General features: G+C 49.8%; 1 protein-coding gene across 1 annotated transcript; it reads right to left on the reverse strand.

Annotated features, from left to right (window-relative positions):
• Window positions 1-3,241: 3,241 nt before the first annotated feature.
• On the reverse strand, window positions 3,242-15,831 carry ALOX15 (arachidonate 15-lipoxygenase). The gene is made up of 14 exons (XM_037987437.2): window positions 15,503-15,831; window positions 13,398-13,599; window positions 13,019-13,100; window positions 12,818-12,940; window positions 12,549-12,652; window positions 12,189-12,349; window positions 11,080-11,223; window positions 9,733-9,942; window positions 7,350-7,436; window positions 7,082-7,251; window positions 6,332-6,453; window positions 5,685-5,785; window positions 5,406-5,573; window positions 3,242-5,296 (listed from the first exon to the last, which is right to left on the reverse strand). The coding sequence occupies exons 1-14, from the start codon at window positions 15,635-15,637 to the stop codon at window positions 5,117-5,119; spliced, it is 1,989 nt and encodes a 662-aa protein (XP_037843365.2). The 5' UTR covers window positions 15,638-15,831; the 3' UTR covers window positions 3,242-5,116.
• Window positions 15,832-21,405: the final 5,574 nt, after the last annotated feature.

Genomic DNA, 21,405 nt, shown 5'->3' on the forward strand with positions numbered 1-21,405 from the left:
GGGTCAGCAGCCTTCATGCCCTTTCCCCAGAGAGCTTCTTGCAGTTGGTTTGGCTCTTGAAGGTTACTCACCCGCTTCAGCAACCGCAGCTGCCGTGCCCGACAAATGGCAAAAGACAAGACACCAACCACACAAAGATCCCAGTGCGCAGGTTCCCTGCCTCGTCTTGACTTTCAAGTGCCTTTATGTGCCTATGCAATGTTGCAATGTTAATCCTCGAGGGCGAAATCCAAGCTGGTTTATCCGCAGAGCTACCAGGGCCCGTGGTGATGGTGAGCAACGAGGCACTAAATTTCTTCTCCTACAATACAAAGGATCTGTTCAACACACTGGCAGTCACAGTACAAACAGCTATTCTGTATTAGATCAGCAAAGGAAACCAGTCCCAGTGCAAAGGCAATTTTAGATCTATGTCCTGTTTCCTGTGGAAACGCAAAACCAAAGGGAAGCCCACTGCTAGGACAGAGCAAGCACCCGTGAAGGTGCAGCGTGTTTTAAACTTAAGTTCTGATTCAGCAGGTTTGCGGCGGGTCCTGCGAATCCATCCGTTAACAAGCATCCCCTGCGGGAGGGGTTCTGATGCAGAGTGTAGGAGGGCTGCCTGTGTTCTGAGAAACACTGGGTGCTGTCTGCCAAGATTCAATAGCAGACATTATTACAATTATCGGGAGACACAGGCTGTGCCAAATAGTAAAACAAAAATAAATATATTTACATTTCCCAGGGTTTGGCCCAATCAGACTGTTTGGCTCACATAAATCCCAGCGCATAGGCATTTGCAAACAATAAGCATATGTTTAGCATCCTAAACTCTACTTTTAAATAAAACATTAAGGAATAGTCATGATTTATGCAATTAGTAAGTCCGCAATTAACACTGAAGACTATTAACAATAATTAACACATAATTTTTACTATGCAATACTAATTTTAAAACACCTTTCACAACTCAAGGGATCTGGCAGTTTTTCAAATTTTTCTAGAAGGCCTGGCTTACACCAGCATCCATGACCATCTTCCTTTCTTGGAAACTGGACCTTCAGATCTTATTCATGTGTTTGATAATTTCATCATAAAGAACAAAGACAACTGTGATGTGCAGACATACTCTGCCATAGCATAGAATTGTTCTTTGTAGGCCGGGCGCCGGTGGCTCACGCCTGTAATCCCTGCACTTTGGGAGGCCGAGGCGGGCGGATGACGAGGTCAGGAGATCGAGACCATCCTGGCTAACACGGTGAAACCCCGTCTCTACTAAAATACAAAAAAATTAGCCGGGCACGGTGGCGGGCACCTGTAGTCCCAGCTACTCGGGAGGCTGAGGCAGGAGAATGGCACGAACCTGGGAGCGGAGCTTGCAGTGAGCCGAGATGGTGCCACTGCACTCCAGCCTGGGCGACAGAGTGAAGACTCCGCCTAAAAAAAAAAAAAAAAAAAAAAGAATTGTTCTTTGTAAAAGTTTGTTCAATACAAACTTTATATGAAAAAACATTGTCCTTCAAGAAAAAAAACAAAAACAAAAAAACCCTCAAAAGCTTTTCATAGAAGTCCCTGGTATTTGTATTGGGAAATACGAACCAGGTGAAACATACGTTTTTAATTTTTTTGCTCATTAATTTAAAAAAAAAAGATTACTGAGTGCCTATTTTGTTTCAGGTACTCTTCCCAGTATTGGCCTAGCACCAGCCTTAAAGCAACCTTCGATGAACATAATATATACTGATTATATATTACATACTTCCCTATTGACTAATATAACTAATGGAATAGTTCACTTCAAAAGAAATGATTTTCCTGGGCATCATTTTAGCAGAAGTTCTGCTTCCTTTTCTTTCCTGCATAGAAAATGTGTTTTCTCCTAATGCAGAGGGGCGGGGATGCTTTTTCTGCCCCAGTGAGTGGCCAGGAGAAAACTGCTTTCTCTTTGTATGTGAACTCAAGGGCCAACATTATTCTAGCAACAGTAGGACAGGTGGCAAAAGTGTTCTTATGTCCTAGTTGCTGACACTAGAAAGTTCAGAAAGTTGCCTAAAATCATGGCCTGCAAGTTATATACCTTATAAACTGAGGCACTGGAGAGAGCCAAAAATTCCCAATCAAAAATACGCAAGCTAGGCGCAGTGGCTCTTGCCTGTCATCCCAGCATTTGGGAGGACGAGGTGGGAGGATTGCTTGAGCCCAGGAGGTTGAGGCTGATGTGAGCCCTGATGGCATCACTGCACTCAGCCTAGGCAACAGAGGAAGACTCTGTCTCATTTAAAACAAAATATGCAAACGTCAGTGTGTTTTGATGTCTTTCTTCAAACCACTTAGCAGAATTCATGCTGTTTTCATTTACATTAGATGCTTGAGACAGTTTTCAAGGGAAATATTATTATTATTATTATTATTATTATTATTATTGAGACGGAGTTTCTCTCTTGTTACCCAAGCTGGAGTGCAACGGCACCATCTCGGCTCACTGCAACCTCCACCTCCCGAGTTCAAGCAATTCTGCCTCAGCCTCCCCAGTAGCTGGGAGTACAGGCATGCACCACCATGCCACGCCCAGCTAATTTTGTATTTTTAGTAGAGAGGGGGTTTCTCCATGTTGGTCAGGCTGGTCTTGAACTCCCAACCTCAGGTGATCCGCCCGCCTTGGCCTCCCAAAGTGCTGGGGTTACAGGCGTAAGCCACCGCGCCTGGTCAGGAAATATTATCTTTGAAGTCTAAAATCCAAAATTGCTTTCAAGGTGAATAAAAGGATTTTAAAAGATTGTAACAATTTTATTTCTGTGATGATCACTGAGTGTACATTCTTCATTCTCTATCAGGAAATCCATCTAAGACTTCCATAGAAGTGAAAAAATATATAGTTTTTAAGTCTGTGATTAAGGGGAAATATTTCATGGGATGAGAACTGGATACAGGCTGGGCGCAGTGGCTCACGCCTGGAATCCTAGCCCTTTCGGAGGCCGAGGCAGGTGGATCACCTGAGGTTGACAGTTCAAGACCAGCCTGGTCAACATGATGAAATCCCATCTCTACTAAAAATACAAAAAATTAGATGGGTGTGGTGGTGGGCACCTGTAATCCCAGCTATGCAGGAGGCTGAGGCAAGAGAACCCGGAAAGCAGAGGTATCAGTGAGCCGAGAATGCGCCACTGCACTACAGCCTGGGCAACAAAGTGAGACTCCGTCTGAAAAAAAAAAAAAATCGGACCAAGCATCGCCAGTATGTCTTCTGTAGAATTAAACAGAATCAGAGACAAGAAGCAACTTTATTCACATTATAAATGAAACACTTTTGTTTTGTGTATACTGTTAGTTTCTGTTTTAAAATACTCACAGATGATCATACTAAGAAATAAAGGCCAGGCGCAGTGGCTCAGGAGCCTGTAATCCCAGCACTTTGGGAGGCCAAGGGGGTGGATCACCTGAGGTCAGGAGTTCGAGACCAGCTTGGCCAACCCAGTGAAACCTTGTCTCTACTAAAAATACAAAAAATTTAGCCAGGCATCGTGGCGGGTGCCTGTAATCCCAGCTACTCGGGAAGCTGAGGCAGGAGAATTGCTTGAACCCAGGAGACAGAGGTTGCAGTGAGCAGAGATCACACCACTGCACTCCAGCCTGGGTGGCAGAGCGAGACTCCGTCTCAAAAAAATAAAAAAGAAATAAAACTTCCAAGTTTATTTTCCCCAAGTTGTAACATGATCCAGAAGTTGAAATTCATTGAATCCCTTGTTGTACTCATTATGGTAATAATGAGATGTTTCCTTCTTCCAGTTAATTATATTAACTTGGAGCTTGCCAACTGGTGAACTGCAGATGGGTTAAGACACGGATGCCTCAGGCCGAAGCCCTAAGGCCAAGTATCTCCAGCCAGAAGCAGCTTCCTCAGTTCAATCAGCTGACTTTTGTTTAGTATTTTCTGCCTGAGCCATGAAATGAAAGTCAAACATTCTTGGGACTCACGATGTTAATAGTTTGCTTTGTAGAGTGTCTGGCTTCAGGACACAAGTTAAATCCTATACAGTTAGAAGATAATTTCTTTTTAATTTTAAAAAATTTTTAGGCTGGGCACAGCAGCTCACACCTGTGATCCCAGCACTTTGGGAGGCTGAGGTGGGCAGATCACCTGAGGTCAGGAGTTCGAGACCAGCCTGGCCAACATGGTGAAACCCCATCTCTACTAAAAATACAAAAAAATTAGTTGGGCTTGGTAGCGGGTGCCTGTAATCCCAGCTACATGGGAGGCTGAGGCTGAGGCAGGAGAATTGCTTGAACCTGGGAGGCGAAGTTTGCAGTGAGCCGAGATTGCACCACTGCACTCCAGCCTGGGCAGCAACAGCGAGACTCCGTCTCAAAAAAAAAAAAAAAAAAAAAAAAAATTAAAATTTTAAAATTCTTTACCACATCAAGCATATGAACCCAGAAACATTTTTTGAGGCTCTATATTCTTTTGCCAATATTTTATTTAACATACTTTAGTCCTAGTTCTTTTCCATCTTTAGTGTAAAATAACTTTTTGTTATTGTTAAACTCAATTTGGGTTCAAAATCCTATTTCCAGCTTAGGAAATATAGTGAGGACCCATCTCTATAAAAAATTTTAAAAAATTATCTGGGCACGATGGCATGAGCCTATAGTTCCAGCTACTTGGGAGGCTGAGGAAGGAGGACCATTTGAGCCCAGGAGGCTGAGGCTGCAGTGAGCCATGGTGATGGCGCCACTGCACTCCAGCCTGGGTGTCAAAGTGAGACTCTGTCTTAACAACAACAACAAAATCATATTTGATTCATAAAAGGTGTGGAGTAATACCTATTATCCCCCTACTCTAGCCTTGAAATGGTGTATATAATTGTGGCTATTTACCCTATAGATCTGAATGAAGAACGAGGAAGAGAGGGAGGAAGGAAGATAGGAAAGGAGGGAGGAAGGAAAAAGGAGTAAGGCCCCAGGTGGTGCCTCTAGAGTAAAATGTGTTCACTGGGTGCAGAGACCATGAAAAGGTGGCCCTTGAGGGAGGGTGGGACATGGGAAGAGTGTGGGGCTTGGGAGGGCAGGACTGTAGCCACCAAGGGGTCAGCTTGTGGCTTGGGTGAGGGGGGCTGAAGTAACCAAAGGCTGGCGATGCTCAGATGGCCACACTGTTTTCCACCAGGCTGGGCCGCAGATACTCGTACGGCATGTCCAGCTTTGCATTCCGGTTCTCGATTTCCTTATCCAGGGCAGCCAGCTCCTCCCTGAACTTCTTCAGCACAGCCTTAGGCTCAGGGCCCGAAAAATACTCCTCCTCATGCTGGCCCACAGCCACCTGGGAGGGAGAGGAAAAAGTGGCTGGGAGCCTTAGGACCCCCAGTCCGGGATGCCGCACGTCCCCACAGCTGCCTCCTTCCTCAGGGCCCTGGGCACTCGGCTCTCACCATAATGGGCTGGCGTCTGCCCAATTGCCAAGTCATGGACATCTGGAGAGAAGCCTGGTGGAAGTTGGGCAGTGTTGCCATCACTGTCTCCAGCGTTGCATCCTTGGTGGTCGGCGGGGGCAGCCGCATCGTGCAGGGTGCATTAGGGACCCAAGCGTACCAGTCCAGCTAAGGAAGGGCAGGGATCCAGAGTCAGTGCCTGCTAAGCAGGAAAGCCCTGTGGCCTGCCTGCACACAGACCCCTCCCTCACTCCAGGCCCCAAATTCCCAGGTAAGTACCTGGCCCAGGTGCACAGAGGAGTGCTGGCCGGTGCAGGTGAAGATACACATGGTGACAAAGTGGCAAACCTGATCCCGAGACTGTAAAGAGACAGGAAACCCTGCAGGGGGTGAGGAGAGTTAGAAGCTGGGAAGGCAGGAGTAGGGTAGGGAGAGGAGAACAAGGCGGGGTGAGATCTTAAATCTTACGGGAATTACCACAACAGCAGGTTGGGGTGGCGGAGTGGGGAGCTCTGCTGGAGGGGGCCCCACTCAGTGGGGTGCTGCCACTGACTCACACTGGCTCACAAGAGTCAGTCAATGACATTAGGTGTTTAGCAAAAGCTGGTCAGCATCACCTTGGTGACCACAGTAGAAATATTTATACCACGGAAATGTGCAAAAGCTATAAATCAGGACGGTTCTTCCCAAGAGTCAGTTGTGAAACATGTATGAGCAGCCACTGGTCCCGCTGCATCTGGCACCTAGGGGTTCTCAGCGTGTAGGATGGGGACCTGTCTCTAGGTGAGAGGCAGTGGAATCTGAGAAGGCCTTTAGAGTTCTCATAGGTGTTGAAATGCTTCTGGGAGATTTCATGAAGCACAGGAGATTCTGGGGAGGTCTCTTGGGTTTTGTGTCTGAGATCTCAGGGCAGGGGCTCCTCCTACCTCGGTCCTGGCCCCCTTGCAGCCCGATTTCAGTGATCTCTCGACACCAGGTCTGCAGCTCTGGGTCATCTTTCACAGCCACATCTGTCTTATAGTGGAGACTCACGATTCCTTCCACATACCTACCAACCAACGGAGCAGGGGGCCAGTTAGCTGAAGCCAACTTCTGGGCTCAGGTGATCCTCCTGCAGCCTCCCGAAGTGCTGGGATTACATGTGTGAGCCACTGGGCTCAGCCTTATAATTTTTACACCTAGTTGAATGAGCCTCGATTTTACAGAAGAGGAAACAGATAATCAGAGAGGCTGGATGCTTTGCCTGAGGTCGCACAGCTTACAAACAGCAGAACCAGGATTCACATCCAAGCCTATCTGCCCTGTAATCCCATGAATTTCCTCTCTGTTGTTCCATGTCGCCTCCTGATTAACAGCCACTGCACTCTGACCCTGATTCTCTTACTCTGCACTCCCTGAATCCCTAGCACCAAGGGCCAGTCACGTTTCTTCATTTGACCCTGTTTCTATCAACCATTCCACCTTGCACGCCCTCCCTCCGCAGCTAGTCTCGTGTGGGAAGGAGGCCGAGCCGCTGAGCTTCTCCAGGATCCCTCAGTTGGAGGCCAGCCTAGGCAACATGGAGAAACCCTATCTCTACAAAAGCACAGGCCCCCAACCAGACACAGACCTCCCGCTCTCCTAGACGTCTTCTCCACCCGAACTTGCACCCGCACTGGCCTTCCCCCTTGCCTCACCGAAAGATGATTTCCCAGAGCCGCAGTGCATCTTGGGCATAGAAGGAAGACTTCACTCCCAGGAGCCCCCGGTCAGCCAAGTCATTAGGGGGACAGAAGGAGCTATAGGTTAGAAAGCCTCCAGCTCGCTTGAGCAGCTCCACGTGGCCTCCCCCACCAGTGCTCACCACCTGAGGAGGGAGGATGAGCAGGGTCAGGCAAATCGACCTGCCCTGAATCCAGAGCTGGAAAGAAGAGTGGCCCAGAATCTCCCTTTCTCTTCCCATACCTGGTCAAAAATTCCCATGTCAGAGACCAGCCCAGTCCTGGCCCGGACGTTAATTTCCAGGGTGTATCGCAGGTGAGGAATTATAAGCTAGAGGGAGAAACACAGGGAAGGGCAAAGTCAGAGGAGAGCTGCAGCAGAGCCCTGCAGGAAACAGGGGCCGACAAGCAGGAAAGGCACCAGGTCTTCAGAAAAAGCACAGACGTAAAGTTCAGTGGCCTCTCAACGGCGAGTTCTCAGAAGTACCATTCGACCCAGCAATTCCATTACTGGATATATACCTCCCAAAATATAAATCACCCTACTATAAAGGCACATGCTCACGTATGTTCATCACAGCACTACTCAAAATAGCAAAGACATGGAATCAACCTAAATGCCCATCAACAATAGACTGGGTAAAGAAAATGTGATATGCTACGTAAAGAAAATGAAATACACTACGGAATACTATGCAGCCATGAAAAAGAACGAGATCATGTTCTCTGCAGCAACATGGATGGAGCTGGAGGCCATAATCCTAAGTGGACTAACACACGAACAGAAAGCCAAATGTGGCATGTTCTCAGTTATAAGTGAGAGCTAAACATTGAGTATACATGGACACAAATAAGGGAACCAGCATCTATTTGTGGGCGGAAGGTGGAAGGAGGGAGGGGATCCAAAAACTACCTATTGGGTACCACACTTATTACCCGGTGACAAAATAATCTGTACACCAAGCCACCGTGTACAGAACAAACCAGCCCATGTACCCTTGAACGTAAAATTAAAGTTAAAAATAAATACATAAAAATAAACCACTGAGTTTTCAGTTGATTTGCATCGACTATTTGCATTCCACAAACCAGACTTAGTGCTTTATGATAGTTGAAAGAAATCATTCTTTTGTTGTTGTTGTTTTGTTTTGTTTTGAGATGGAGTCTCGCTCTGTTGCCCAGGCTGAAGTGCAGTGGTGTGATCTCAGCTCACTGCAACCGCTGCCTTCCGGGTTCACGCGATTCTTGTGCCTCAGCCTCCTGAGTAACTGGGATTACAGGCATGAACCACTGCGCCTGGCCTCTTTTTCTTTTCATATTTTTTCATAGGCCTAGACCAAGATTTCTCAACTTTTTTTTTTTAACCACCTACTAAGTAACCTTTGGAGATATTTTTTCCTAATCTCACTCCACCTTATTAAATAGTAGTACTACATATATACTGTATATCTGTCTATGTATTGCATTATATCTGTCCTTTATATAGATATATAGCACTTTATATCTGTGCTATATAAAATAATAAGATTTGGCCAGCCACGGCAGCTCACGCCTGTAATCCCAACACTTTGGGAGGCCGAGGTGGGCAGATCACCTTGGAGTTTGAGATCAGCCTGACCAACATGGCAAAACCTCGTCTCTACTAAAAACACAAAAATTAGCCAGGCATGGTGGCAGGTACCTGCAATCCCAGCTACTTGGGAGGCTGAGGCAGAAGAATCACTTGAACCTAGGAGGCAGAGGTTGCAGTGAGCCAAGATCATGACACTGCACTCCAGCCTGGGCAGCAAAATAAATAAATTAATAATAATAATAGTAATAATAATATTTTTCACACACATTTTCTAGCCATCTTCACCCCTTGGAGGACATTGTTGACCCTACTGAGAATGGATGGTCTAATCACTGCCCCCCTCCAGAGCCTGGTCTCCTCCCTCTCCTCTTCATCCATTATGCTCGCCTTCTTTCAGTTCTTTAAAGAAGACAAGCTTGGACCGGGTACAGTGGCTCAAGCCTGTAATCCCAGCACTTTGGGAGACCAAGGCAAGGGGATCATCTGAGGTCAGGCATTCGAGACCAGCCCGGCCAACATGGTGAAATCCTGTCTCTATTAAAAATACAAAAAAACTAGCCAGGCGTGGTGGTGCGTGACTGTAATCCCAGCTACTGGGGAGGCTGAAGTGGGAGAATTGCTTAAACCCAGGAGACAGAGGTTGCAGTGAGCCGAGATCACACCACTGCATTCCAGCCTGTGCAACAAAGGGAGACTCCATCTCAAAAAAACAAAACAAAACAAACAAACAAACAAACAAAACAATGACTGTCTGGAAAATATCTTTTTAATGTTATTTGCATGGGTTCCTCTTGGACGGAATCCTTGGTCATTTGCATGTACTGTGCTTTATATACAAAAAGAGTAAGATTTTTTCCACCACTTTCCCCAGGTGGGAGGTGATATCCCTTTGAAAATGCATGGCCAGCCCTGCTCGTTCTCTGTTGCTCTCACATTGTCCATTCATTGTTTCTCTCCATACCCTGAGACCTCACAGAAAGGGAGCCTCCAGAGGTGGGAACGTGCCCTGGGGCAGAGATAGTGGTAGGCAGGAGAGAAGGGGGTAAGGTGTTACCTTGAAGATAGGATGTATCGATGGCAGGCACCTCATGGTGGCCACAGCAATGACCTCAGCCATCAAGTGTCCCCTCAGAAGATGAGACTGCAGCTCATGGAGCTGGAAGTCAGAGCTGCGCACCCAGCATTTGGCTAGAAGCCAGACCATTGGAGGATCCGTGGGCAAGAAAAGTGGAGGTGGCGGGGATCCTGCGCTGGGTAGTTGGAGCTGGAGCAGGGACAAGGTGTGCGGAGAGAAGGCATGAGTGCCGGGCACGCAGCGATTCCCGCCCCCCCTTGCATGTTAACCTCTATGTTCGTCCCCCAAACGTGTTTCGCTTTCCCCATCTCATTGCTCCCACTCTCTACAGCTCCCATTTCCTCCCCTCCCCTTCCTACCCGCTCGGTGCATTAGCACCCTGCAAGCTGCTTTGCCTCCAGCATTCTGCAGAAACTGCTCTTCTGGTGCCTCCTCCAGCCTCCACTTCCCCTTTCAGTCCCCGCAGTGTGGAAAAGATTCAAACCACCTGCTTCCTTCATCCCACACTGTTTTTCGAAATCTAATCTTCTAGCCCCACTTCTACACAAATGACTAAATCTCTTGTTCTCAGCTGCCTGCTGGACAATTTAAATGTCTTCCATTACCTCAACATTGGCCAGACAAAAGTCTACCGGGGCACCCTGTTCTCTCTATTGGTGCTATTTCTGCAGGCAGCTGGCCTGGCTCCGCTTTCCCCTCTCCTTGCTCTCCCTCTGCACTCGCATCCACCTGTCCTCTCCATCCCGACGATCACCACCCACATCCGAGCTCCCTCCTCCTGGGTCAGTGCTGGGGCATGTCACCCCAGCCCCTGTTTCTAGCATCTCCCCTCTCCAACGCACCCTGAACACCACTGCCCACACCGCGTGCCCACAGCACGTTTCATCACAGCCTTCTCCAGCTTCCCACCTCATACTCCTTAGCCTGGCTTAGTCTGGCCCCAGTGCAACAGTCCCCTAGGAATCTCCTGACTCCTCTACCTCAGCCTCTGCCCAGTCTGTCTTGCCCCTGAGGACTGGTCCTTCCTCTCCCTCCTGCTTGTCTGAGACCTGGCCCTCCTCCAAGGCTCATGACATCCCACCTCCCCTGAGCCCTCCTGGGCTGTCTCTGTCCACTTCCTCAGTCCCAGAGTCTGCAGACTGGCCCCAAGTGTCTCTCTAGCTACACTGCAAGGCCTTTGAATCAGGGACTTGGCGCATTTCCTCCTTTGGGGTCTCCCCGGTGCTCTAGCCCAGCGCCTTTGCAGATGGTGCTCAGTGAATTTCGATAAGCTAAGCTGAGCTAAGAAGGCTGGAGACTGGGAGCAGAAATCCTGAGTCCTCTCACCTGGATGACCATGGGCAAGAGTTTCCCATCAGGTTGCAGTTTCAGCATGACCAGAGGGGCAGCCAGGTACTGCTGGCTACAGAGAATGACGTTGGCCTTGATCCCATCCAGCAGGGAGAAGTCAGCTTCAAACAGTGTGCCTCCCTGGGTGGGGGAAGAGGTCAAGGGCTGCTATCAGCATAAAGCATCTTCTTCCTACTCTGATTCCTCCAAGGGGGCAGAGAGAGAGAGAGGAGCTAACTTGTCTCCATCACCTACTTTTTCCAGGTAATGGATCATGGGCTTATTGCCTCATATCATTTTTGTTGTTGTTGTTTTGAATCAGGGTCTTACTCTGTTGCCCAGGCTGGAGTGCCGTGGCAGGATCACCACAGCTCACTGCAGCCTTGACTTCCTTAGGCCCAGGTGATCCTCCCACCTCAGCCTCCAAATAGGTGGGATTACAGGTGCATGCCACTACACCAAAAATTACAGATGCTAATTTTTGTGCTTTTGTAGAGATAGGGTTTCTCCATTTTGCCTAGGCTGGCCTCCAACTTCTGGGCTCAGGTGATCCTCCTGCAGCCTCCCAAAGTGCTGGGATTACAGGTGTGAGCCACTGAGCTCAGCCTTATAACACCTAGTTGAATGAGCCTCAATTTTACAGAAGAGGAAACAGATAATCAGAGAGGCTGGATGCTTTGCCTGAGGTCACACAGCTTACAAACAGCAGAACCAGGATTCACATCCAAGCCTATCTGCCCTGTAATCCCATGAATTTCCTCTCTGTTGTTCCGTGTTGCCTCCTGATTAACAGCCACAGCACTCTGACCCTGATTCTCTTACTCTGTACTCCCTAAATCCCTAGCACCAAGGGCCAGTCACGTTTCTTCATTTGACCCTGTTTCTATCAACCATTCCACCTTGCACGCCCTCCCTCCTCAGCTAGTCTCGTGTGGGAAGGAGGCCGAGCCGCTGAGCTTCTCCAGGATCCCTCAGGACCTCTCCTGCAGAATCCCTCCCTGCTGGCTGGCAGCAAGCCCGGCCCAGAGTGGGTCCCGCAGCAGCATCACTGACACTAGCCCACCCTGCTTCACTGCTGAGCCTCCTCGGGGCTCTGATGTCCGTACCTTTAGCTCCTTCTCCAGCTGGGCCTGCAGTTCCTCCATGCCTGGAGGAAACACGAGGCGGGCAGGAAGGTGAGCAGAGCGCCTCAGCACCATGGGGTTGGCGCCATTAAGAAACTGGTACCCAAATAAGGCATCTTCCTTCCAGGAGTCCCGCACGCGCTCTGGGGAAGGCAGTTGTTTAGCAAGTTGTGGGATCTGAGCTCTTGGTCCTTCCAACCCCACCAACCATGCCCCTTGACTCCAGCCTACCAGAGGGACCCCAGTCTCTGGTCTCCACACCCTGCTTCTTTCAATTCCCCTGGGTTGGGCGGGATCTGGGGGTAAGGGTCCTGGGACACATATCGGGGAGGGGGGACTGACCTGCCAGCTTGCTCTGGCCACACCAGAAAATCCGGTTGAAGTCATCCAGATCCTTCCAGCGAGTCAGAACATTTAAAGAGTCTTTGATAGCAAGGTCGGCCAGCCTTCAGGGCAGGATGGGGCAAAGGGTTTGAGCATCATTCTGAGACTCCAGCATGACCACCACAGGCACCGATCTTGGGCCAGTCCAGTGCAGTGCAGCACATAAGTCCCTTGGCTTCCACTAGACCAGGACACCTCCCTCTCACCCAGCCTCCCCTTGCTCTCACCCCTTGGCCAGTGAAGCCTCAAAGTCAACTCTCTTGTCTTCCAGAAATCGCTCATCCACAGGGAGGTCACTTAGTTTCGTCCCAGCCACACTCAGAATTAACCCATCCTTCCAGTTTCCCCACCTGTGGGGCGGGAAGGAAATCAGGTGTGGGTGCTGGAAGCATCAGCAGCTCACGTGGGGTCAGGGGAGGAGGGCTCACCGGTACAGCTTCCTTCTCTCTTCCAGCTCCTCTTCCCGGTGTTTCTGGAACAGGCCCTGAGGGTCTTCGCCCACAGTGCGGCCTAGAAGGACAGGGGAGGGCTTGGCCAGTGACTTTTTCTGACATCCTCTTCTCGCCCCTGCCAGGAGAGCCTCATCACCCCGTCCTTCTGTGTGGCCCCTGCCCCCTCAGTATCACGCCCCTCCCCCAGGCTCCAGCCACACTGTGCCAGCTGCAGCCACCGCCCCTTTGACACCCCCAAAGACCCCGGCGCTCCAGGTTCCAGCACCTCCATCCTGCGCTCTCTTCTCCACATGCGCATCCCCCCAGCTTCTCTCGCACCCCAGAGGCCTCCTGACACTCCCAGCCCCGCGCTCACCGGTGCCTTCGGGCAGGCTCAGGACGCCGTCGCCCTCCACCCAGCGGTAACAAGGGAACCGGACCTCGTCCCCGTCTCCGGGGCCCTGCACGGAGATCCAGTTGCAGAACCAGGCGTCGTCCTGAAGGAGGTGCCGTTTGCGCAGTTTCACAAACAGCAGCGGCCCCAGGTACTCCGGTACTTCCACCTTGACTTCTGTCTCCTGCGGGCGACATTAGAGGCTCAGCCCTGGTGGGGACGGGCGGGAGGGTCACCCGGCTGAGCTCTGCTCCCTCCAGAGCCCACGCCCTTCCTTGGAGGCTCTGAGAGGAGGAGACATATCAGGGTGGGGGGACTGAGCCACAGAGAGAGAGGGACCGCGCCCAGCTGGTGGCCTCAGGACTCCATTCTGAGGGGACGGGGACGGCAGGTGGGAAGGTCCGCATCTGCTCTCACTTTCTCCTCTCTGTGGTCGTTGACTGTGCCAAGCGCTGGGCTGGGCGCTGGGAACCCGGAGCCGCGCCCTGGACGAGCGCACTGTGGAGCCGGGGCGCGCTGGTGGCAATTCCCGCTGTGCGACCACCCCCTGCCCCCACCCCGCCCAAGGCTGAGGACCTGCAGGGGCCCCACTGGCCTGGGGACAACCTTCCCGGAGACCTGGAGGCGGAGAGGGCTCAGCCAGGGAGAGTGAGAGAAAGGGAAGGCAAGGGAAAGGCGCGCCGGGCAGAGCGAGCAGCGGAGATGGGAGGGCGCGCAGCATCTTGGAGCTGGAGCTCAGAGCCCAGGTGTGGGGAGTCAGCAGGTCCAGAGGCTCTCGAAGGTGTTGCCAAGGGCTTTGGATTTGGTCCCGAGAACAAGCGGGAGCCATTCGAATGCGTTAAGCAGGGGGAGTGAATTAGGGAGAAATCATTCTGGCTTCAGAAGGCCTTGGAAGGTCTGCAGCAGAGGCGGCGAGGCCGCTGGAGGTTTGAAATGGCTTTTAAAATAGAGAAAGCGGGAGGACCTACGACGGCTCTGGCGACCAGTTTCCAGACAACAGAGCTGTGTGGAATGAGGGGCGCCCAGGGGCATCCCCTTAATTCCAAGGAGATGGAGTAGCGGGAACATTTATTGAGCGTTTACTGTGTCACCAACTGCCCACCATAGGGAGGAAAAAAGGGAGGAGGGAGCGCCTTTCCACCTTCCGTGCCCCGTCCCCTCACCATGGAGTCGCGGGGCAACCCGCTCCGTGCGCATTTTCTCTCTTTCTGGCTCCCTTCACCCTGCTTTCTCGGAAACTCGGAGCAGGGGCGTGGGGGTGCGGGGAGCAAGGCTCCGCAGGTTCAAGGAGACGCGGTCGGTCGGTGGGGGGGCGGATATCGGGCTGGGACGCGGGAGATGCTCAGGGTCTAGAACTGACTGCGCCGGATTCTTGTTTAGAGGGAGGTGAAGCGAGGGAGGAGGTGCGGGTGACACCGGGGGAGGCAGGAGGAGAGGGCTGGGAGGTGGGAAGAGGGAGGACCTTGTTCCGGCATGTTCCTTTGACGTTCCCTGAGACAGACATCCGGATTTGGGGATCTGGGAGAGAGCTAGAGCAGTGATGGGAATTTGGGGTTTCGCAGAAGAAAAAAAGTAACAGGACGGGTAGAACACCAGGTAGATATGATGTGAGATATGACAGGAGGTGGGTCGGGAAATCGAGAGCGTTCTCCTGCCTCGACTCCCCATCCCTTCCCTCTCATCACCAACCCCACCCCAGGTGATAAAGCCCGAAAGGTCAGAGATCCAACAGCGCTAGCGGCTGAAACGGTTTTTTAAAATAGAGAAAGCAGGAGAACCGACGGCCGCTCCGGTGTCCGCTGAGTTCCCAGACAAGGGAGCTCTGTGCAGCGAGGGGCGCACAGGAGCGTGCCCTAAATTCCAAGGAGATCGGGTAGCGGCAACATTTATTGAGCGCTTACTGGGTGCCACCAACTGCCCTAAAGCCCCCGACCCCTGCGGCCTCCGTGCGCTGTCTTTGAGCCCAGTGTGCGCGCCCTCGGCAAAGAGAATGGGCCAGAGGCCGAAGGGGGCGCGTGGTCTCCCCGGTATTTGACTGACTCGGAGCCAGGCGCGCAGCCCACCCCGCCCAGTTCTGGGGAGCTCACCTTGCCCCGTGCGGGCCACAGTCGCTTCCCGAGCGCCGCCTCCCCGTGCTGGCCGACCAGCCACAGCTGCACCTGGTTCTTGGAACCCGCATGGAGCGAGGCCCCCGTGGACAAGCGGATGCGGTAGAGACCCATCTTCCTCAAAGACGTTTCACTCCTTCTGGTGGGGAAGAAGGGTGGACCAGCTAAATAACCCAGCCTGAGACCCCGCCCTCTCGGAGGTCGCTTGGGGTCGGAATGTGGGTGGCAGGTCTCCAATCAACTCCGCCCACCGCTGGGGCCCCCAGCTCCAAGGAGCAGAGCTTCAAAGGGCAGAATTCAACCCCAGTCCAAAAGGCGGTGTCCTGGCGAGAGCAGGGAGTGGAAACCACTATCTTGACGGGAGGGAGAAGAAGAAAAGAATTTGAACCGAAAACATGCAGGAAGAGGGAATCAACGCCTGGTACAGCAGGCAGGCGAGGTGGGGGTAGGAGTTATGCACTTGTGTACCACAGACTTTGGGCCAAGCCTGGATGACTGGGAAGCCAACCTCCATCTAAATGCATGCATGCACACGCGCACACACACGCACACACACGCACAGACTCACGCACACATGCACACACACATGCATGCACGCGCACACACACTCACACACGCACACACACGCACAGACTCACGCACACATGCACACACACATGCATGCACGCGCGCACACACACACGCACACACACGCACAGACTCACGCACACATGCACGCACACACATGCATGCACACGCACACACACGCGCGCACACATGCACAGACACCCACACAGACACGCACACAGGCACACACGTACACACACGCACACACATGCACGAAAACACGCACAGACACAAGCACACGTGCAGACACATGCACAGACACACACCCACACACGCATACACGCAAGGGCACACACACATGCATGCACACACACACGCTTCACAAGTTGGATTGCAGGAGAGGGTGAAGTGGGCGAGGAGACCCAGTTTGCGATGGCGTTTGAGGAAGGTACATTCAGGCCAAGGAATTCATTCGACCAACTTTGCACACTTGCCTTCTCTGTGCCAGCCACTGGGACTCATTCCTTTTGAGTGTCAAAGCCTCCACCTCCCTGTCGCCTGCAGAATAAAAGTCCAGATAAATGTTTCTGGCATTCAGTGCCCTTGCTAACCTGACCAGCGCTCCTCACCTCTCATCCCACTGCACCCTGGCATCTCCTGTGCTGGAGCCACGTGTTTCCCAGAACCTCCCCCCTGCTGTTCTCTCAAAGAACTCACTTCTGGGTTAGTCTGTTCATGCTTCTAAACCCTAATTCGTCTCCAATTTCTCTTTGGTATGGAGCCATCTGTTCCCTGGAACTCCCCGCCCCCGCACTGCTGTTCTCTCAAAGAACTTGCTCCTGGATTAATCTATTCATCTATTCATGCTTCTAAACCCTAGTTAATCTCCAGTTTCTCAGGAAAGTCTTTCCCGGTACTTTCATCCCCCACCACCCCACCAGAGCAAATTAGCTTTCCTTCCTTTTTCTTTTTCTTTTTTTTTTTTGAGATGGAGTCTCACTCTGTCACCCTGGAATGCAGGCTGGAGTACAGTGGCGCCATCTTGCCTCACTGCAACCTCCATCTCCCGGGTTCAAGCAATTCTCTGCCTCAGCCTTCCAAGTAGCTGGGATTGCAGTCGCCCGCCATCACACCCAGCTAATTTTTGTATTTTTAGTAGAGACGGGGTTTCTCCATGTTGGCCAGGCTGGTCTTGAACTCCTGACCTTGTGATCCACCCGCCTCAGTCTCCCAAAGTGCTGGAATTACAGGCGTGAGGCACCACGCCAGGCTCCACACCAGGTTCAGCTTTCCTTTCTAACACTTTACTCTTTGTGCACACTTCTATTGTTGCACACTTTATACTACAGTGTGAGCTTTTGTTTGTATGTCTGTATCCCCCAGTAATGTGAGCCCATCCTAGGCAAGGACTACACACCCAGTAGGACTCTCACGTTTGTTTCCCCTGGAGACAGCACAGTGTCAGGGCTTGTGGGTGTCAATAAGTGTTTTTCTGAAACACACTGAGCTGAAAAATTCATTATAAATGAATCCTTCCCTTGGGGGAGACAAAGGGAAACAAATAGCTATCAGACAATGTAAACAAAAGGGGAATAGTAACATAAGCTCCATGGCATGGATTACAGTCAGTCTGGTAACACAAATGAAGTCCATGAAAATATGTCTGTGATGCATATTTTCTGGTTTGCTTGTTTTTTGGTTTTGGTTTTGGGTTGTTGTTGTTGTTGTTGTTTTTAATGAGATGGAGTCTTGCTCTGTTGCCCAGGCTAGAGTACAGTGGTGTGATCTCAGCTCACTGCAACCTCTGCCTCCCAGGTTCAAGTGATTCTCCTGCCTCAGGCTCCCGAGTAGCTGGGATTACAGGCACCCACCACCACGCCTAGCTACTTTCGGTATTTTCAGTCGAGATGGGGTTTCACCATGTTGGCCAGGCTGGTCTTGAACTGCTGACCTCAAGTGATCCACCTGCCTTGGCCTCCCAAAGTGTTGGGATTACAGCCGTGAGCCACCACGCCCCGCCCTGCTTAATTGTTTAGTGGGAAGTACATTCACCTGATTCAAAATTCAAAAGGTACAAAGTGGTATTCACTAGTTTCTCCCTCCTCTCGGCCCCAAGCCACTCAGTTGCTCCATTCCCAGCAATCACTGTTACCAGTCTCTTCTGTGCACTAATATTACAGAGCAAATACACACCTTTTTGTCCTTTTCCTGCACATCATAGCACACCTTATTCTGCATCTCATTTCTCCACAGTGCAACAGGAGGTCATTCCATAGCCATGCACAAAGAGCTTCCTTGTTCTTTGCTGAGGCTGCTATTTGCTGTAACATAATAAATTCTACTAGTCTCTTATAGCGGACGCAGGTTGTTAGTAATCTTTTGCAACTATGAAAAAGTGCTGAAAGAAATAATCCTTGTATATACAGCATTTCTCATATGAAAGTATATCTGTAGAACAAAACCCTGGAGATAGAATTTCTGGACCAAAAGCATATCAAATTTCGGCAGAAACTGCTCAGTTGCCCTCTGTAGAAACTTGTACTGATTTACACCCCTACAGTGGACTATGTCTGAGAATGCCCGTTCTTCCTCACTTTTGCCAACGGTGTGTTAATAACCAGGATTACCTTAGCCAATGGGATAGGTAAAAAATGGTATCCTAGTTTTAATTTTAATTTGCATTTCCCTTATTATGAGTAAAGTTGAGCATCTTTTTATACTGTAGGAGCTATTTGTATTTCGTTTTGTGTGAACTGGCTGTTCCATTTTTCTATTGGATTTTGGGCTCGCCCTTCCTTCCTTCCGTCCGTCCGTCCGTCCGTCCTTCCGTCCTTCCTTCCTTCCTTCCTTCCTTCCTTCCTTCCTTCCTTCCTTTTTTGAGACAGGGTCTCACCATGTCACTGGAGTGCAGTGGTGCCATCACAGCTCACTGAAACCTCTAACTCCTGGGTTCAAATGATCCTCCTACCTCAGTTTCCCAAGTAGCTGGGACTACAAGTGTATGCCACCATACCCAGCTAATTTTTTTCATGTTTAGTAGAGATGGGGTCTTGCTATGTTGCACAGGCTGGTCTCAAACTCCTCAACTCAAGCAATCCTCCTACCTCAGCCTCCCAAAGCACTGAAATTACAGGCATGAGCCACCACATCCTGCCTTGGTCTTTTTCTTATTGATTTGTAGGGACTATTTACATATTAGGAGTATTCGCTCTCTTTCAGTTCTCTCACTACTAAGGGGGGCTCAGTAACAACCAGGTCCTTTTTACCAACATCAACTCCTTAGAGCCTGGATTTTGGTCTATAATATAATATCCACTAAAAGAAACCTGGACCCTTGGAGGGGAGCTGATTTTGTATTTCAGGGGGGTGAAACACATGACAAGCCTGTGGGACATACTGATGTTGCTAAAAAGTAAGGGTGCTGAGGTAGCAGAATCTCACTACAAAAAGATACAGCTCTTTGAGGAAAACAACCACCTTCGGAGCCCCAACCACGAAGCAATCTGCTGAGAAGCCCAAGTCTACAGCCTTGGTTGATCTGAGGATTGAGGATATTAGACCATGTGGGTGGAAATAGGGTCTGATAAGATTTCAGGAACACAAGGAAACATCAAAAGAAATTTTTTTAGCAAATAACAAAGTATCATATACCTAGGGAAAAACACAAACAAGTAAAAACCAGTGAAGTAATAAATCTATGATGCTGGTAATTTAAAATAGATTTAAGAATAATTACAGTAAGTCTTGTAATCACTGCATGTGTGTTTACTTTGTGTAAAGTTTAAAGTGTATTCACAAGAGGCCGGTCGCAGTTGCTCACACCTGTAATCCCAGCACTTTGGGAGGCTCAGTTGGGCTGGTCACCTGAGGTCAGGAGTTCCAGACTAGCCTGGCCAACGTGGTGAAACCCCGTATCTACCAAAAATACAAAAATTAGCCAAGTGTAGTGGCACGCACCTGTAATCCCAGCTACTCAGGAGGCTGAGGAAGGAGAATCGCTTGAATCTGGGAGGCAGAGGTTGCAAGGAGCCGAGATCACGCCACTGCGCTCCAGCCTGGGCAACAGAGTGAGACTTCATTTCAAAAATAAATAAATAAATAAATAACTGTATTCAAAAGAATCCTCATGGTGAATTTGTAATTACAGTTTAAATTGTTGAAGGAAATTTAATGAAATTTGCAATCAATCTTTGAATATTAAAGAAAACACATTTCTAAATTTTGTTTATAGGTATATTTTTAATAAATTGAGCATTTAAAAAAGCATGAATATTGGTGGGGTGTTCTCTCCATGGACTAAACTATCCTCAAACATTAAACACTCTTTCAGCAATGAGCATAAACTCTGTCAAAAATAAATATAGGTAAATATTTGAAAAAAAGTATGAGCATAGCCGGGCGCGATGGCTCACACGTGTAATCCCAGCACTTTGGGAGGCCGAGGTGGGCGGATCACGATGTCAGGAGATCGAGACCATCCTGGCTAACACGGTGAAACCCCGTCTCTACTAAAAATACAAAAAATCAGCCGGGCGTGGTGGCGAGTGCCTATAGTCCCAGTTACTCGGGAGGCTGAGGCAGGAGAATGGTGTGAACCTGGGAGGCGGAGCTTGCAGTGAGCCAAGATCGCACCACTGCACTCCAGCCTGGGCGACAGAGCGAGACTCTGTCTCAAAAAAAAAAAAAAAAAAAAAAAGTATGAGCATAAACTCTGTCAACAATAAGTATAGGTAAATACTTGAAAAAAGTATTTGCAATGATTATCTCTAGGGAGTGAAGAGAAAGTATGGAAGGAATTTTTGTGTTTTATACACTTTGGAATGTTTCTAAATTTTTTTAAGAAGCACGCGTTAATTTCAAAAATTTTATTTTGAATAAAATACAAGGCTATGAATGCTGTTATTGAAACATTAACTATAATCAAGTGTGGTTATAGAGGAAGCCCCAAGACCCAAGTGCAACTTTTTTTTTTATTATTTGAGATGGAGTCTTGCTCCGTCACCCAGGCTGGAGTACAGTGGCACAATCTCGGCTCACTGCAACCTCCGCCTCCCGGGTTCAAGCAATTCTCCTGCCTCAGTCTCTCAAGTAGTTGGTATTACAGGTACCTGCCACCACACCCGGCTAATTTTTGTATTTTTAGTAGAGACAGGGTTTCGCCACGTTGGCCAGGCTGGTCTCAAACTCCTGGCCTCATGTGATCCGCCTGCCTCAGCCTCCCAAAGTGCTGGGATTACAGGCGTGAGCCACCACGCCCGACCAAAAGTTTTTTTTCATAAGTGAAATTCAGAAAAATCAGAATGTGGTGGGTAAAATTCATCTTCCATAGAAATGGC

This window comes from Chlorocebus sabaeus, chromosome 16 (genome assembly GCF_047675955.1).
Source record: "Chlorocebus sabaeus isolate Y175 chromosome 16, mChlSab1.0.hap1, whole genome shotgun sequence".
Lineage (NCBI taxonomy): Eukaryota > Metazoa > Chordata > Mammalia > Primates > Cercopithecidae > Chlorocebus > Chlorocebus sabaeus.

Bases quoted from the DNA above. Each gene is read 5' to 3' on its own strand.
- ALOX15 (XM_037987437.2), bottom strand. From the start codon at position 15,637: ATGGGTCTCTACCGCATCCGCTTGTCCACGGGGGCCTCGCTCCATGCG. The intron at 13,600-15,502 runs GTGAGCTCCCCA...TGTCGCCCGCAG, and splicing joins TGTGGCCCGCACGGGGCAAG to GAGACAGAAGTCAAGGTGGA. The intron at 5,297-5,405 runs GTGAGAGCCGAG...TCTCCCTCCCAG, and splicing joins GCAGACGCCAGCCCATTATG to GTGGCTGTGGGCCAGCATGA.